General features: G+C 43.3%; 1 protein-coding gene across 2 annotated transcripts in view; it reads left to right on the forward strand.

The window, feature by feature from the left end:
* RFTN1 (raftlin, lipid raft linker 1) overlaps positions 1-16,847 on the forward strand; it is a gene marked incomplete at its 5' end in the record, with an annotated part of 199,783 nt that overhangs the window by 16,107 nt on the left and 166,829 nt on the right. The window contains one exon of one of the 2 annotated variants that reach the window (XM_081286205.1): positions 3,394-3,546. In XM_081286205.1, coding sequence (XP_081142331.1) covers positions 3,402-3,546 — 145 coding nt within the window. Of the gene's footprint in view, positions 1-3,386; positions 3,547-16,847 lie in introns of those variants that run through there. The other variant, XM_081286204.1, reaches the window with a different exon arrangement.

Genomic DNA, 16,847 nt, shown 5'->3' on the forward strand with positions numbered 1-16,847 from the left:
TTGCTTTGAATCCTTGCCAACACTTGGTACAGGTTTAATTATTCAAAATGGTCTGGACCAGAAAAGTTTCGGATTTCAGAGTGTTTCAGATTTTGGAATACTTGCTTAGACTTTACCAGTGGAGCACCTCTCCTCTGTCTCTTCTTCAAATCTGATTTCCAAAATGTTTTGAAATCCAAACTTTTTGAGCATCATCTCTCAAAAAGTTTCGAATTCTGGAGCATTTCAGATTTTGGACTTTGGGATGAAGGATGCTCAACTTGTATCAGCAGCTTTCAAAATTTCTAGCTATTCTGATAGGGAGTGTGTTGTGGTTGCTCCTTTGATTTCCCTGATAAGCAGTAAGGCTGAGCTACTTTTCCTCTGTCCCTTGGTGGTGTGCACTATACATCCTCGCTGTGACAAGCTCCTTCAGGCATCTTACCAATTTGCTGTGGGATAGTCTGTTTCTTACTGTTTTGTAGGAGTTTTCTGATTGGTTGTGGATATAGTGACTCTGTTGAGTGAATGCAGTGTGTGCGGAGCCAGTTCACACTGGTTCACGAGAGCTTCAGTGATGTCACCTCAGTTACTTGGAATCTGCACAGTGGGAGTGTTTACACTGCAGAAATGGGCAAACTCTGCAAATCAGGGCTTCTCCCCCTTCTTGGAGAGCTGGCTGACTGGAAGATCATTTCATAAATGTGCTGAAGCATCTTCTAGGATCTGGATTGCCTTTTCTGTCTTCAAAATGTGTTTTGAGGGACTGGGGTTGTGGCTCAGTGGTAGACTGCTCTTGCCTAGCATGCGTGAGGCACTGGGTTCAATGCCTCAGCAGCACATAAAAATAAAATAAAGGTATTGTGTCCCCCTACAACTAAAAATTATATATATTAAAAATAAAAGTTGTGTTTTGAGGAACAGAAAAATTTTTTCATCTGTGCCATTCTATAAAGATTTACTGTTTGTAGTTAGAAAACTTTTGTGTCCTATTTAAGAACTCTTGGCCTCCACCTCCATGCTTTTGCATATGACTAGCTTGTCATGCTCAAGTTTGAAATATTCCTTTTTAAAATTTTTTTAGTTGTAGATAGACAAGATACCTTTATTTATTTATTTATATGTGGTGTTGAGGATTGAACCCAGTGCCTTACATGTGCCAGGCAAGCTCTCTACCACTGAGCCACAACCCTATCCCCTATCAATTTTGAAATAATCTACTTAACTTTCCCCCTACAGAAGCAGCCCTGCCCTGTGTGGTCATAAAGGGGATAAGTAGGAGCTTATTTTAAATGCAGCTTTTGATCCACTCATTAAGCCACAGCTGGGGTAGGACTGCATTCCTCAGAGAAGGGGAACCCTTTTCTGATTTTTCCTAAAAGACACCAATGGGGGGCTGGAGATGTGGCTCAGTGGTAGAGCACTTGCCTGGCATGTGTGAGGCCCTTGGTTCAGTCCTCAGCACTGCATATAAATTTTTTAAAAAAGTAAAAGATCAATTTACAACTTAAAAAAAAAAAAAAGACCAAGTGGGTGAGTGGGTGGCCCTGGCTCTCTAACCCTCTCTCTTCCCCTCCATACCTAAGGGCTTCCTGATTCCATGCCTAAACCATTGCTGAGCTCTTGCTCCATCTCTACATAGTCCTATTCCAAATTTATGCAGCAAAGCCTCTCTGAAGTACCCTCTCCAGGCTTCTACTTCTGGTCTTGTGTTATACTTTGAGTGTCCCTCGGCCTTTACCAGGCTAACCGACTGAGGGCAAAGACCATACTGTCTGGATGGTGCTTTTGCTCATAGTAGGCATGTAGGAAATGTGCCCCAGTGACCAACTTGGTAAGCCTTTGTGCTATTTGCAATCCTGTTCCGGTGGTGATGGTGCCCTTCTTGCCCATCTCACCAGTGTTCCCTGTCCCCAGCACTTAGGAACCTCTCCATCCATTTCCTCTATGCTTCGCTACAGCGGATGCCGATCGGCCTGCTTTTTGGTAGTTAAATATGCGGCCTCTGTACACATCAGCTATTATATCTGCAGAACTACAGAGTATTTTACAAGTAATCAGTTCATGCAGACTGCACATAAATCATGTCTGCTCTGGCCCTTTGGACACTAATGTTCCCTTATTAAGGCATAAGTAAGGCTTCCTGTTCTCATCCATTCTTTCAGACATTTTTTTTAATTACTGAAAAGTATAGGCTGGTGGTGGTTACACCACCCACCTCCTTCTATTCTCCCTACCCTCCTTCCTTTTTTTGAGGTTCCATTTGTTTTTCTGGAACTTGCTAAATTGCCTTAGGAAGCTGGGTGCCTTGTGAATGGATTGAGCGAAAGGAAATTCTTATCTACAAGAGGAAACAGTCACCATGTTTCTGTGGGTGATATTCTTGGCCAGTTAATATTTTTGTGAAGTGTGTTTTGGTGGCAGCCCCCGTACCCCAGACGGGAGGGGGGTATATGGCTCATGCTTAGGCCACAAAAGGAAATATCTTCCCCTGAAGTCTGGGGAGGGGATGGGGTCATTTTGTGAGTGTCATTCTGCCTAAATAAACAGAGCAGGTTCACTGTTTTTAATCCCTAGAAAGGGTGGAAGCTTAGCCCACCCTAGGGTACACATTATTGTAACATTTCTCCATTTTCTTTTCAAACAGAAGCTATAGATCTTCACTCTAGTAAGCACGGATTTCTGCTTCCAATCTCTCAGGCCCTGCTATCAGTGTTCAGTCAGTTTTCATTTGGGTCTGAAATGACTCTCAGAGTGTGGACGTCTGCTATTATTTCCTGTGATTTGGGCTAAAAAAAAAAAAAAAAGAAAAAAAAAGAAAAGGGGGACTCTTAGACAAGCCCATAAAAATATTGCCCTCTACTTTGAGAGATGTTTTATGAATATCCATTCCTGTCTAAATAATTACTGTTGAGAGTAGAGAGGACTCCAGAGTTTAGAAACTGTAACAACAACTTATTATTCTCTCTTAGCAACCACAGGGAAGGTGACACATCTCTTGTTTTTCTACAGACGAGATGACACCATAATGCACTGTATTGCTTTTGAGATCCCATTTTTTAATCATGTATACAGATTGCCGTGGAAGCGAAGCACTCTGAGGTATTATTTTCCTCAGATGGGGGAAAAAAAGGATATAAGCGGGTATACTTTTGGTGTCATTTTTAAAATCACAGGATGGCTGGTAATGGCATCCTCAAGAAGGACACTGCACCTGGACATGGAGCAGAGTCGTCTCTTTAGAATCCATATTAAATTATATCCATGATTTCTTACGGGCTGAGTTCCTTGACACATTCTTCAGGAAAATTAGTTTGTTTGTTTGTTTTTTTTTAAATATTGTGGTGTTTATAAACAAAATCTCTGGAAAAATTATCACTCCTGTCCCCCTCTTTGTTTTCCTTCCCATGGCAGCTGCTGAAATGGGTTGCGGATTGAACAAGTTCGAGAAGCGTGATGAGAAGCGGCCTGGGAATATTTATTCAACTTTGAAGAGGCCTCAGGTGGAAACCAAGGTGGATGTGGCCTATGAGTACCGCTTCCTGGAATTCACGACTCTGAGTGCTGGTGAGTACACCCCAAGGCTGGCTTTCAGGGGACCCACCTGAGGCCTTGGGCCTGCCTGGCCATGTGGCCCTGTCCCTGGCAGGGTCTCTGGCTAGAGTCTAAGAGGAAGGGTGGGCAGGAGAGGGGCTTGAGGAACCAGGGCAGGCCTGTCTGAAGGGGACAGCTTACAGAATCCAGATGTTTATATGAAATCTCTCTCTTTTTAAGTTGAAATTATAACAAATGAAGGTTGTGTGTGAGCTAAGTGATATATGAGGATAGGCTGCATTTGGCCCATGGACCAACCAGTTTGCAGACTCTTGTGGCAGGCCCCACAGAACAGAAAGTTTTCCTTATCTTCTTGAATGAATCTGTCCATCAACCCAAGTTCACCTGCCCGTTGTCACCCTCTTGTCCTTTTGGGCTTGCCTATGCCTCACCTGAGTTAGAGGAGTCAGGGTCTAAGGGAAGCAGAGAATGGCCCTGGAGTGACTGGCAAGTTGTGTTCAGGGCACCTACTGTGTGTAGTTGCTTGATGGTGGTGGGGGAGTCTGGAGGCAGGTACTGGTTCTAGAGCTACTTACCTGGTTGGGGTAGAGGAGACTCAAACATATGAGAGAAAAAAAAAATGAAAAAGAAAACCTCAGCTATTTAAAATTATGTGATGGATGGAGTTGGAGAATATTGTGCTAAGCAAAGTAAGCCAAACTCCAAAAAACTAAAGCCTGAATGTTTTCTCTGATTAGTGGGTGCTGATCTATGATTGGGGGAGCATGGGAAGAATAGAGGAACTTTGGATTGGGCAAAGGGGAGGGTGGGGAAGGGTTATGAGGGTAGGAAAGATAGTGAAATGAGATGGATATCATTACCCTGGGTACATGTATGATTGCACGAGTGGTGCATCTCTACACTGTGTACAACCAGAGAATTGAAATGTTGTGCTCTATTTGTGTATGATGAATTGAAATGCATTCTGCTGTCATGTACAACTAAGTAGAACAAATTTAAAAAATTATGTGGATTTGGAAAATGAAGAGAACACTCTTTTTTGGGGGTCCCAGGAAGTTAGGAGCAAAACCTGGACACTATATCACTAGGGTACCTAAACCATTGCTGGGCTCTTGCTCCATCTCTATATAGTTCCTATTCCAAATCTATGCAGCGAAGCATAGATTTGTCAGAAGTTCCCTCTCCAGGCTTCCACTTCTGGTCTTGTGTTATACTTTGAGTGTCCATTGGACACTGGATTTGGAAAATGAAGAGAACACTCTTTTTATGGGCCCCAGGAAGTTAGGAGCAAAACTGGGCATTCTATCACTTAAGACACTTTCTCCCTGGGTTTCTGTGAAATATATAGGAGAATAAGTGGGAAAAGCCCTCATATTCATGGTTTTGGTCCTGGCTGTGCTTTGGCATCATAGGTAAGTCACTAAGCCTCTCAGGCCTGCAGTGTTCCTGTCTTTAAAAGAAGTGTGCACATCACAGGGAGGCTGTGAAGTTTAGAAGAAGAAATGTGTGCAAAGCCCTTTGCACAAAACCTGGCGCTTCGAGTATCCCCCCCTCCTCCTTTGGGCTGTCACTGTCCCTCTGTGAAGCCTCTGTGGCTTCTTGAGCCCTAAGAGGGATGGGCTGCTGGGCACAGGTGACATCTTCGTATCCCTCCAAGTCACCAAAACCAAACTCAGCCTCTTCCTCCTCATATTGTGTCCTTCTGGCTGGGGATGTAGCTCAGTAGTTAAGCACCCCTGGGTTCAGTGCCTGATATGGGGGAAAATAAAGGGAAGAAAGAAAGAAAAGAAAGAGTTAATTTTAAAATAAAAATAAAATTTCACGGGCTCACACACACACACACACACACACACACACACAAATAAAATAATTGTTGTTCCAGAAACATATGCTATGTGCCATTCTTGGCCTCCGGCTGCTCCCACCATCATCTCTTGCCAATTTCCTTGACCTCCTTGCTAGTTTCCCTGTGTTCCCGTGGATGCTGCATCTGCATTGCTTCTCTGTTTTTTTTTTAAAATTGCATTATCTTTTGTTTTCTAATTATAAAATGAAGCAAGCTCATTATAAAGAGCTAGAACTACACTGGGAAAAGTCCTGCCTGTCCTCCCTGCTTTTGCCCCTGTCCTACAGATCACTTAGCTCCTCTGCTCAGCGCCCTCCTGTGGCTCCCACCTCCTCCACTGGTCTCACGGCTTCCCTGGGAACTCATTCTCCTGCAGCTTGTCTTTCGTGTTCTGCTGTATTGCCCCGCTCTTTCTGTATCCTCCAGGCCTCCCCAGGGCTTTCGGGCTGCCCGATCTTTGTCTGCAAGTTTTCCCCATAGATCCCCTTGCCTCATCTTCTTAAGCTCCTCGTCTCTGAAGATTTTCCTGACATCTGTTTGAAATGTCTACCTCCCCTGCAACTCCCCATCTCTTTCCCTCTTGATTTCTTCCATATCATCAAAGGATTTTGCTTATTGCTGTTTCATTGTTTTCTGTCTGCCTTCCTTCATGGAAAAGTAGAATCTCTTTCCTGGAGTGTGGGGATGGTGTCTGTTTTATTATCTGCTGCACCTTGGGTGCTTAGGATGGTGCCTAATCAATGAGTATTTGTCAAACAGATGCTCATCATCTCTGTATGCATCTTGCATTTTTGCAATTTCACATGGTATGGTGAGGTATGCACTCTGTCATCCATGTGCTCTCAAAGTATGATTTAATGACTATATGATTTAATCACTCAGTGTGCTATAATTTATTTAGAAGTCCCCTTTTATTGGACATTTAAGTTACTTTGGGCTTTGGGCTATTATAAATAATGTTGTGATAAGCAATGTTGTACATAAATCTTTGTGTACATTTCTGGTTATTTCCTCAGGAATTGCCAAGTTGAAGGATGCGAATGTCACGACTTTTGATAAATTGCCAAATTGCCCTCTAGATAGGACCTGTTTGTGTAAAACACACATCTGATCATGCTCAACTCTTTGGCAGGTTCCCCTGGGCAGATGAAGTTGAGGCTTAGGTTGGCGCTGGGGGCTTTCTGTAGCTTGGTCTTGGGGGAACTGTCTCCTATGCATCCCCAGAGGACAGTGTGTGCTGTGGCTGTAGGACCGCCTGCTCCCCTAGGACCCCCCTTTCCTAGCCTCCCTGCTTTGGCAAGGCCCTGCCTCTTATTGCTTGCCACTGGAATCCACCCACTGGAATCCTCCTTCTTGACATCAAACCCATCAGCCTTATTCTCTGCACACCTGCAGTTTGTCAGCACCATCCTTATGACACTTTTATTACATCAGGCATTAAACCTACTTGTATTTCCTTCAGGGCAAAGACTAAACCCTGTTCATCTTTCTGTTTGTCTTCCTTGTTCACACTTTCTAGCTGAGAAGAGCCCATGCTAACTGGTTGGGTCCTGGTAAACCCAGAGGTGTGTTTCTGTGCATCAATCCATTTCCCTGGCAGTATCCCCAGCTTTTCTGATGAGCTCATTCACCCTTGTCCAAAACGGAGGTAGCATTTGTTAAGTGCCTACTATATACCATTCTATTCCTTTTCCAACTGATTTGCTTTCTTTTACTTCTTCTGTCACCGATTTTATTTTCTAGAATTTTTTTTTATAAATGGAGTCATGTAGTATATATTCTTTTTGGTCATGTAGTATGTAGCCTCTGTCACTCCCTCAGCTTGCTCATTTGGAGCATCCACGTCACATGTGTTCATCCCCTGCTGTGTTACTAAGTAGTATTCCATGGTATGGATGGGCTAGTTTGTTTTTCCATTCACCTGTTGATGGTCATTTGTGTTGTTTCCAGTTTGGGGCCATTCTAAATTAAGTTGCTGTGAATATTCATCTTGTGTGGCTTCTGTCATTTTATCTTTGCAATAACCTAGTGAATTATATGGGTACAACTCACCCTTTTTTTCACATGGGGAGACAGGTGCTCAGAGAGAGGTTAAGTAACCTGCCCAAAGATGTGGTATTGGGAAGTGACAGAGGAAGTGACCTAGATCTAGAAAGTGACATAGATCTCTTGGGCATCAGAGCACATGTAAATTACAAGATGCTCGGCAAATAAGGCATTAACACCAGTTAGAACATTCTTGCGAGAGACTTGTGTTATGTAGAAGGGCATATGATATATTCCTCTTCCATAAGGTTTTTAAAAAAATATTTTTAGCTGTAGATGGACACAGTACCTTTATTTTATTTATTTATTTTTATGTGGTGCTGAGGATCAAACCCAGTGCCTTGCACATGCTAGGCGAGTACTCTACCACTGAGCTACAACCCCAGCCCTTCCATAAGGTTTTGACATAATCTTCCATGGGAGATTTTTTTAAGTGCACTTAATACGCTTATCTTTCACAGAGAAGATGCTCCTCTGACTCTTAAGCAAATGCAAATCGGGTGTAGAGTATTGGCCAGTGTTCACCTCATGGCTTAGGAAGGACAGGGACTGTGTGCATTTTTTAAGAAATCAGGATTAGATTTAACGTGGCTTTGTCTCTTGCTTGAAGCTTGGTGCCGTTGTGGATGATATTGGAACCTGCAGCCTCACTTGTAGGGCTGGCAGAGGCAAAAAGCAGCGGGAACCTCACAGCGACGCACATAAGCTGCCAAAAATCTCAATTCTGGGTGATTTGATTGGGTCTTAAATTTTCAATTAAGTCTGGTCACCGAGGGATGAACCTGCCATTTGCTGGGTTTCATCGCAGACGGAGGCCCCTAAAGCATCACAATCTCTGCAAAACGGTGCCTTATTATCCCTTTTATGTGTGTGTTTTGCCAGCTTCTCTGTGCCAGGCCACTCTAATACCCCTTGAAAGCTACCTGTGTCGGCTCTGTGAGAATCAACTGTGTTTTATACATTTGGTTCTAGCGACAGTTGGCACCGAGTGTGATCAATATAATGACGCCAGTGCCCAGGGCTTAGGGCCTTGCTTGAAGTCTCCAGTCCTGTGCTGTTCAGAACAGGATCACTCAGCCACATGGCTTTTTAAATGTAATCATTAAAATTAAATAAGATTAAAAATTCATTTCCTCCTTCACACTAGCTACATTGCAAGTGCTCAGTAGCCATGCATGCCTGGTGGCTGCCATATTGGATGGTGCAGATAAATAATATTTCCAGCATCTCAGAAAGTTATATGAGACAGCGTTGGTCTGTTTTCAAGGGAGAAAGACTTGGTTCTAGATCAGAATCTGCATTTCTAATTTAGAATAATGTACAATTTTATCATGTACATTTGTTCTTGGGTTCATAATGACCACAGGGTGACATTTCATTGATTCCACACATACTGACTGAACATTGGCATTGGGCCAGATGTTGTGTTCTGGGGATTAATGGGTGAACCAGACAGGAGATGTTCCCAATGGCCTTAGTCTGCTTGGGCTGCTATAACAAAATAGCACACATGGATGGCTTAAACAATAGACATTTATTTTCTCCAGTTTTGAGAACTGGAAGTCTCTGTACTGGAGAGGATGCTTCATAGTGGGGTCCTGGTGAAGACTCCCTTCTTGGCTTGCAGACAGTTGCCTGTGAGAATTGACTGCATCCTCACTGTGTTCTCTCATAGCAGAGAGGGAGTTTGAGAGGAGATGGAGGGAGGGAAGGAGAAAAAAAGATATCGTGTATGTGCTTGATTTATAGTCCTGCTGGGTTAGGACCCCACCTTTATGACCTCCTTTGACTTTAATTCTTTACCCCAGATATAGTCATATGGAAATAAGATTTGGGGGGATATGATTCAGTTTATAGCACCAGTCTTATCTACTACTCTGGATTGGTTCAAAATCTCTTTCAAAGGAAGAACCAAAGTGATGGAGATAAGAGGGCAAGGTGGTAGCCCCCAGTACTGATGGAGGGGTGAAAGGCTTATGATAAACAGGTGAATTTAGCATTAGCCAGGCAAAAAATGTGTGGAAGCAAAAGGGAAGGAGATAAGCTTTCCAGGCAGAGTGGATAACACATGGGAAAGACCAAAAATTCAGAGGCAATATTTCATATATGGGAAGACACAGGCAGTTCTGTTTGGTTGGGAGAAGTAAGGTGGGGTACAGATGACAAAAGGTCTTAAGTGCTGGGTTAAAGAGACCTGGCTTTTTCAGGAACACTCAAGGTTTTTAAGGTCAAAAGAGAGTGGGTCATGATCAGATTCAAACTCTAGAAAGATCTCTTTGAGTTTAGAATGAAGGAGGATGGAAGGGGCAAGAGTGGGGGATGGAAAACCATTTGGAAGTCATTACAGTCATCAGCAAGGCTCAGGTGGCCTCAGCCAAGATAGTGGCAATGGGGACAAGAGAGGTCAGTGGGTCAAGAGAGATCAGGAGGTGGTCCCAGGACCTGCCTGGAGGCTGAGGGAGAGCTGGGTTTAGAAGTGGGTTTGTAGGGTACCCGGGTGGATGGCATGAGGTCACATACCAAGTGTTCTGATTCTTTTTGAAGCATTTTCTAGTAATGCACTTGCTCAATCATTCAAGGAGCCCTGAGAGCTGGAGGGAAGGCATTTTTTCTCTTATTTATTTTCAGATGAAGGAGTTGCTTCCACAGGTAGTAAGTCATGGACCAGAAGCCAATGTTTCTTTTCCCAGGCTTTGATGCCCATGAAAGAGAGTTCAGGGTCAACCTTTGAATGCATGTGGCTGCATGCTCTCTCAGTGCTGCTTGTGTGAGCATATATATTGGGGTATAACTTCTATACAAAGACATATACCTGGGCTGGGGATGTGGCTCAAGCGGTAGTATGCTCGCCTGGCATGCGTGCGGCCCGGGTTCGATCCTCAGTACCACATACCAACAAAGATGTTGTGTCCACCGAGAACTAAAAAATAAATATTAAAATAAAAAAACATATACCCATATTAAGTGTATAGTTTGGTGAGCTTCGATATTATGAACCTCTGGAGAATTACCACCACATTCAAGATGCAGAACTTTCCCATTACCCAGGAGAGCTCCCTCAGGTGCCTCCAGCCCAGACAACGGATCTTCTTCCCACCACTGCAGATTCATTTTGCCTCTTTTTGAATAAAATGGAATCATACTGAATGTGCTCCTTTGTGTCTGGCTTCTTTAACTCAGCATAATGTTTTGGTGATGCATCCATGCTGTTGTATGAATCCAGAGCCTATTGCCTTTTGTTTTTGAGTAATATTCCATTGTTTGGATGTACTACAATTTGTTTAATCCCCCTCCCATTGAACAGTTGGGCAATTTCCAGTTTGGGGCTATTATGAAAAAAGTTGCCATGAACATTTGTGAACAAGTCTTGTGTGGACATATGTTCATTTTTATTGAATAAATATGTCAGAAGTAGAATTTTTGGGTTGTTTGGCAAATGTATATTTACCTTTTTAAGACACAGCCTGTTTTCCAGAGGGATTGTATAGTTTTACATGTCTAACAACAATGTATGTGGGTTAGTAACTTTATTATTATTATTATTATTATTGGTACTGGGGATTGAACTCAGGGGCACTCGACCACTGAGCCACATCCTCAGCTCTATTTTGTATTTTATTTAGAGACAGGGTCTCACTGAGTTGCTTAGCACCTTGATTTTGCTGAGCTGGCTTTGAACTCCTGATCCTCTTGCCTCAGTCTCCTGAGCCACTGGGATTACAGTCATGTGCCACTGCACCTGGCAAGTTGCTTAATTTTTTTTACATGTAATAATAGACTACTGTTTATTCAGCAACTAGTATTCATCTCTTTTAAACAAGCTAACAACAGTCATATGAGGTGGGTGGAGTCACCTCTATGGTATAGCAAAATATAGTGATAGAGTTTGGTTGGAGAGGTTTTAAGGGGATGTAGCTCAGTGGTAGAGTGCTTGCCTAACATGCTTGGGGCCCTAGGTTCAATCCCCAAGACCACCAAAAAATTGTATGGAGAAGTTATAAAAATGACTTGCTGCTTGGTGTGATGGCACACGCTGTAATCCCAGCAATTTGGGAGGCTGAGGCAGGAGGATTGCAAGTTCAAGGCCAGCCTCAGCAACTCAGTGAGACCCTACCTGAAAATAAAGTTAAAAGGACTGGAGATGTCACTCACCTCTGGGTTCAATCCTCGGTACCAAAAAAAAAAAAAAAAAAAAAAGAAGAAGAAGTAACTTGCTGTATGCCCGTACACTACTGGACGTTTGTAGAACAACCTCTCGCCTCTCTGACAGCAGAGCTTTCTCTCTGGGCTTCCCTGGTTCCTGAGACTCCTGCACCCTGGTGAGTTTAAATCAAAGGGCGTCAACCTGAAAACGCTCCAAATTTTGTCTGTATGCTCCATTGCCTGTCTTTTCAAGCTTGTCTTCTTTTTCCCCCCTCTTAAATTCTTGCTTATAAAACATTCCCATGACACATGTTACAATTTTGAGGATTGGGCTGCCTGGCCACATTTTTCAAATTCCCATCTTTGTGGTTTTCCTGTCTAAGGGGTCTTTAAGAGTTGACCTTGGGGATGTTTTCTTCCACATTTTGCTGACCAGGCTCATACTTGGATTTTGGCTGCCAGCATGTTAGCCTTAAACTGTATATACATTTTGGGTGGTCATGATAAGAACACAGGGTGATAGTCACTATTCAAAACATGTATATTGTGCAATGAATCATTTAAGGATCCGTCCAGATTTAACTTCCAGTCTGGGTAACATTAGCCCTGAACAACTACAGAAGCAGCTGTTGGTTGTTGTCTGTGTAGTTGTCCTTGTGTGCTCATTTCACAGCTGGGAAAAACACTAATCTGAAAAGATGGGTCACATGTTCTGAAAATTAAGAAATTAAAGGTTTTCTTTCTTTCTTTTTGGCCAAGAGCTTGAGTTCTTTAGTTTGTTATAAATCCTGGCACTCTTCGCCTTTCTGGTTTCAGGGCTCTTGAAGTCAAAGATGATAGGCAAGTTCCAAAGAGTTGCCTCAAATAATGTTAACCTCCAGACAAGACTGCAGCCTTTGGAACTGATCATTACCCTAAAGTAGTGGTTCTCGAACTTGAGCATTATCATCTGGAGAATCCCCTGGAGGGCCTGTTAAAACAGGCCCCTGTTCAGAGTCTCTGACTTGGTAACCTTGGGTAAGGCCTGAGAATCTGCCTTTGTAACACATCCCCAGGTGCTCTGTGGGCACCATACTTTGAGAACCTTTACCACATCTTTTACTTGAGTAGAGATGGTACATATAAATATGCTGGTATGATTCTTTTTTTAGTATGAAATAAATTCAGTAAATACTCATCTACTTTTACATTATGACCAACTTATAAGTATTTCCTTAAAGTGACTTGTACTCTATTTGGGAGGACAGGCCATGGTCCTAAAATATCATAAGCTGGAACAATGATTCTCCAACTTAAATTCCTATGCCCAGGCTGCCTGCCAGGCCAATTAAGTCAGTCTTGAGGAATGGACCCAGATGTCAGTACTTTTGAAACTACAGGTGATGCTAATGAGCAGCTGAGTTTGCTAACAAGTGAGCAGGCACGTGTTAAGTCCCACGTGGTTCGCTGATATGATCGTGGACATCCCAATAAATGACCTTCAGGAGAGTGGTGGTGAGAGACTTTGTTTCCCTTCGGGGCTGCTTGAACCTCCTGCGATTTACCTCTGGTCCTGAGAAGCCCGGTCTTTTTCTGACGCATTGTGTGAGTATGTGATATGGCATAAGCTGGGGGAGGTCTGGTACCCTCAGTGGTCTAAGAATGAGCTGTTCATGCAGATGAGTGGCCCCAAAGGCTGGGATTTTTAGGGAAGGGCTCCTATGGGACTTTTAGTCATTAGCACTGAGATCTAGCTGCAGGTATAGAGTGCTTGCCTCATATGCATGAAGTCCTCACTGGGAAGGAAGCCCCACCTAGGAAACCATGGAAAGGGAGGGGGAAAATATCGGGGTGGGGGGGTGCTGGGGGCTGGGTGGCTCTTTGCATCACAAGAGGATTCTTGGTTTAAAGTGGGTTTCACCATGGGGTTCCTTTAGATAGAGCTTCAAGGACCCTGAAGTGTTTGTTTTGCCATCCCTTAATGAGGTATTTATTATCTCTCTCTAAATACGATATCTGCCACTTCAGAACATGACAATTTCATCTATAATATTTGCAGCTTCTCAGAATGGAGCGAGTCCCTGACATTGATAGCATTTTGTGCCCCCCCCGCCCCCGTAGGTAAAAACAACCACGAACCTTATGGCAAGATATTGGAAGCCAGGGAGGAGGGAAGGTGGAAGGATAGGAGGAAGGCCCAAAGCTTCCTTTGACATTATGGCAGAAAGTAGGAGGCCCCATGTCTGAGTTGGGGGCATTGACTCTTTATATCCTCCAAATTTTTTTTTTGGGGGGGAAGGGTTTCAGGGAATTGAAATCAGGAGCACTCAACCACTGAGCCACATTCCCAGCCCTATTTTGTATTTTATTTAGAGACAAGATCTCACTGAGTTGCATAGTGCCTTGATTTCATTGAGGCTGGCTTTGAACTTGTGATCCTCTTGCCTCAGCCTCCTGAGCCTCTGGGATTACAAGCGTGCATCACCACGCCCAGCTAGCCCCCAGTTCTTAAGCTCATCCTGGAGGAGGGTCCTCCTGTCTTAGCCTGTAATCTTAATGGTACAAAGGCTGTTCTGCCACTGTGGCTTCTGGCCTTGCAGGAGACACCTCCAGATGACCCACTGTGAGGGGAGCCACAGGCTTAGTGATGTTGTTGGTGTTAATAGTTATGAGAGCAGAGGCTCCACCCACCATGCTTGGTGTAAATTAATACCCATAAGGATCCTGATTTTTACAAATGAGGAAACAAGGGTCATTGCGGTGACCCAGCATATATCCATGATCATACCTCAAGTATGCAGTCAGACTCGCCACTTTTAAATCTTTTCCTCTTAAGCAATGTGGACAGTATCAAAGGTCTCACAGATGATGGTTTTGAGATTTGGGTGCTTCTTATCTGTCATTTGAAGCCTCCCAGCTGTGACGGATCTCCTTTGGATTGTGCCCCGTTAGTGAGAACTTTCCTGTATGTTTTAGTGAATCAAAGGTGGTGGAGCCCAGCACCACAAAATAAAACAAGGTAATGGGATATGAATATCACCTGCGTGTCATCCCTTGACTGTGTGGTTGGCAGCCCAGCTTTATCTACTTTACTTGGTCCTTACAGCTCTGGAGGTGATTGCTGTGTTTAACTCTACTTGATGAACAGGGAGGCGCAGTGGCTGGTTGGTCCTGCCTTATGCGACCACATCTTACACGAAGGCCTTTTATCTCCAAGCCGCCTATATGTCTCACTGTGGTCCAGAGTGTGTGGGAATTGCAAGCCACATTGAAGGTCACTTTTTCTTACTACGAAGGTTGTGAATGTTGGTTAATAACCTGCTGGAATATCTTGTTGGTTTCCCTTTGCTGTTTGCACAAGAGGGCCACGTTTGACCTCTAGCTCAGATTGAGAAGGCCTCTTGTGATCTTGGACATGTGGATGGCTGCCACTTAGTTCTGTAAACATGCCAAGCTGGGTTTGTCCTGTGTTGAATATAGACTCCTCCTTTGCTGGAAAACAGTATGTGCAGTAGGGTAGGGAAGCATTTTTCTTTCCTAGAAAATTGCTCTTTGGTCCTCTAGGTAGCATCGACTTCTGTGAAACCATCTGTTCCCTCCAGTATAATTTCCAGACTATTAGATTAAACAGTTTCTTCTGACCCACTTTCGGCTTCTGTTTCCTTTCACTGTTCATTAATAAACTGCACAGCAGCGTTTTCATGGAGAGAGTGCATGTGTATATTTATTTAATTTCAGTTTGGGCAAAAGCAATTGTTGGGTGCCATGAACTTGCTCAGTTTCCTACCTGGGCTTCATTTTTTGTTTCCGGCTTCTATAATTACGAAGGGTTGGGTTTTTTTGTTTTTAAGACTCATGCAAGGAAGTCAGTGGCATGAGTTATGGGTTGAGGCACTGTTGGGAGGTGTGCTAAAAACAGGCCCTGTTTTTAAACAGAATATGCGAAGAGTGGCAAGGAAATCGGTTCCCATAAGACTTGTCTCACAGCAGATAAGTGTGCTTGTGCAGTTTGCAGGGATTTGTAAGATGAATGAGATAGTATGAGTGACGTGACTTTAAACCTTTCTGAGCAGAGCTGCTGTATGCATCTTCTCTATGCTTGCTTTTGATGTTGCAACTGAGTCTGCTGTTAGCACTAATGTTATTGTTATATACACACTAATGGGGGTAGTAAGATTAGATTTAAGGAAGTCTGGCATTCTTTACATTCCTTTCTTAATGTAAAAACTCTTCATGCTCTTTTCCCAGCCACTTGAAATCCAGACCCAAGAAACAACATTCAGTCTTGTGTGAAAATGGGATCAGGATGTGTGTGTGTGTGTGCGTGTGTGTATAACCCAAGTAGTAAATTTCAGTGACTTAAGGCTGTCTTCAGTAAAATGAAATTCCCTAGTGATGGCCGTTATCTGTCAAAGCAAAACCAAATTATTTTTCTGCAGGGATTCATAAAAGCAGCCCTGTGAAAGTGGTAATAATTTTTTAATCTAATTTGGTTAAAGTGGAACAGAAAATGAGTTAATGTTCTGTGCACCCTACTAATGATTATTATCAATATTGCTTCAGAGAATTTGTATCAAGAGGTTTTTATCCCATTTCACTGGGGTCCAGAATCATTTTAGACTCTGAGCAGATTTCTCTGCTCTTTCAGAGGAAGGGAGACTTGTTGAATTTTATCTATAGACTATTTTTGAGGGCAATTCTGATGTGAAAAGGTGGGCGAGTCTGGCCTTAAGGTGCATGCCGCTGTTCTTAAGTCTAGAAAGTCATTTCCTGGGTTCTGTGTTTCAGACATGCTGTTCTTTGTTTACAAGTCAGATCTTCTGATAAATAAAGGTTATGCCGGCAAGGAGTACTTTCTATATTTAGCAGCTGATTCCCCCGCCCACCCCCTTTCTTGTAAGAGTGTGCTTTTCAGGTTATATGATTTTTATCAGGAGGCCTCCCTGGGTCCTGTTAAGAGGAAGGGGATTATTTCAGTTGGGCATCATGGTTTAAACTTGGTTTGTAGGCATGAACGCCACATGGGGCCATGAGGAATCAGTGTGGCTTTTGACATAGGATGGGTCAGGTATTCCTGGTAGCTTTTTGGGTGGATTTGGTTTAATGGATGAAGCAGTCTTGTCTGATATGGTCATCCAATATTAATTGACTATTTACTGATGACCTCCTCTCAGCCTGTGTTGTGCATACGGTGGTGAACAAGACAATGAGGTCTCCCAGTGTAGGAAAAGGAGTCTAAAACATTCCACTAAATTCTAGAGTGAGTGTGTTTTGAAACCAGCCTAGTTTGGGCACAGCC

This window comes from Spermophilus citellus (genome assembly GCF_964194105.1).
Source record: "Spermophilus citellus genome assembly, chromosome: 3".
Lineage (NCBI taxonomy): Eukaryota > Metazoa > Chordata > Mammalia > Rodentia > Sciuridae > Spermophilus > Spermophilus citellus.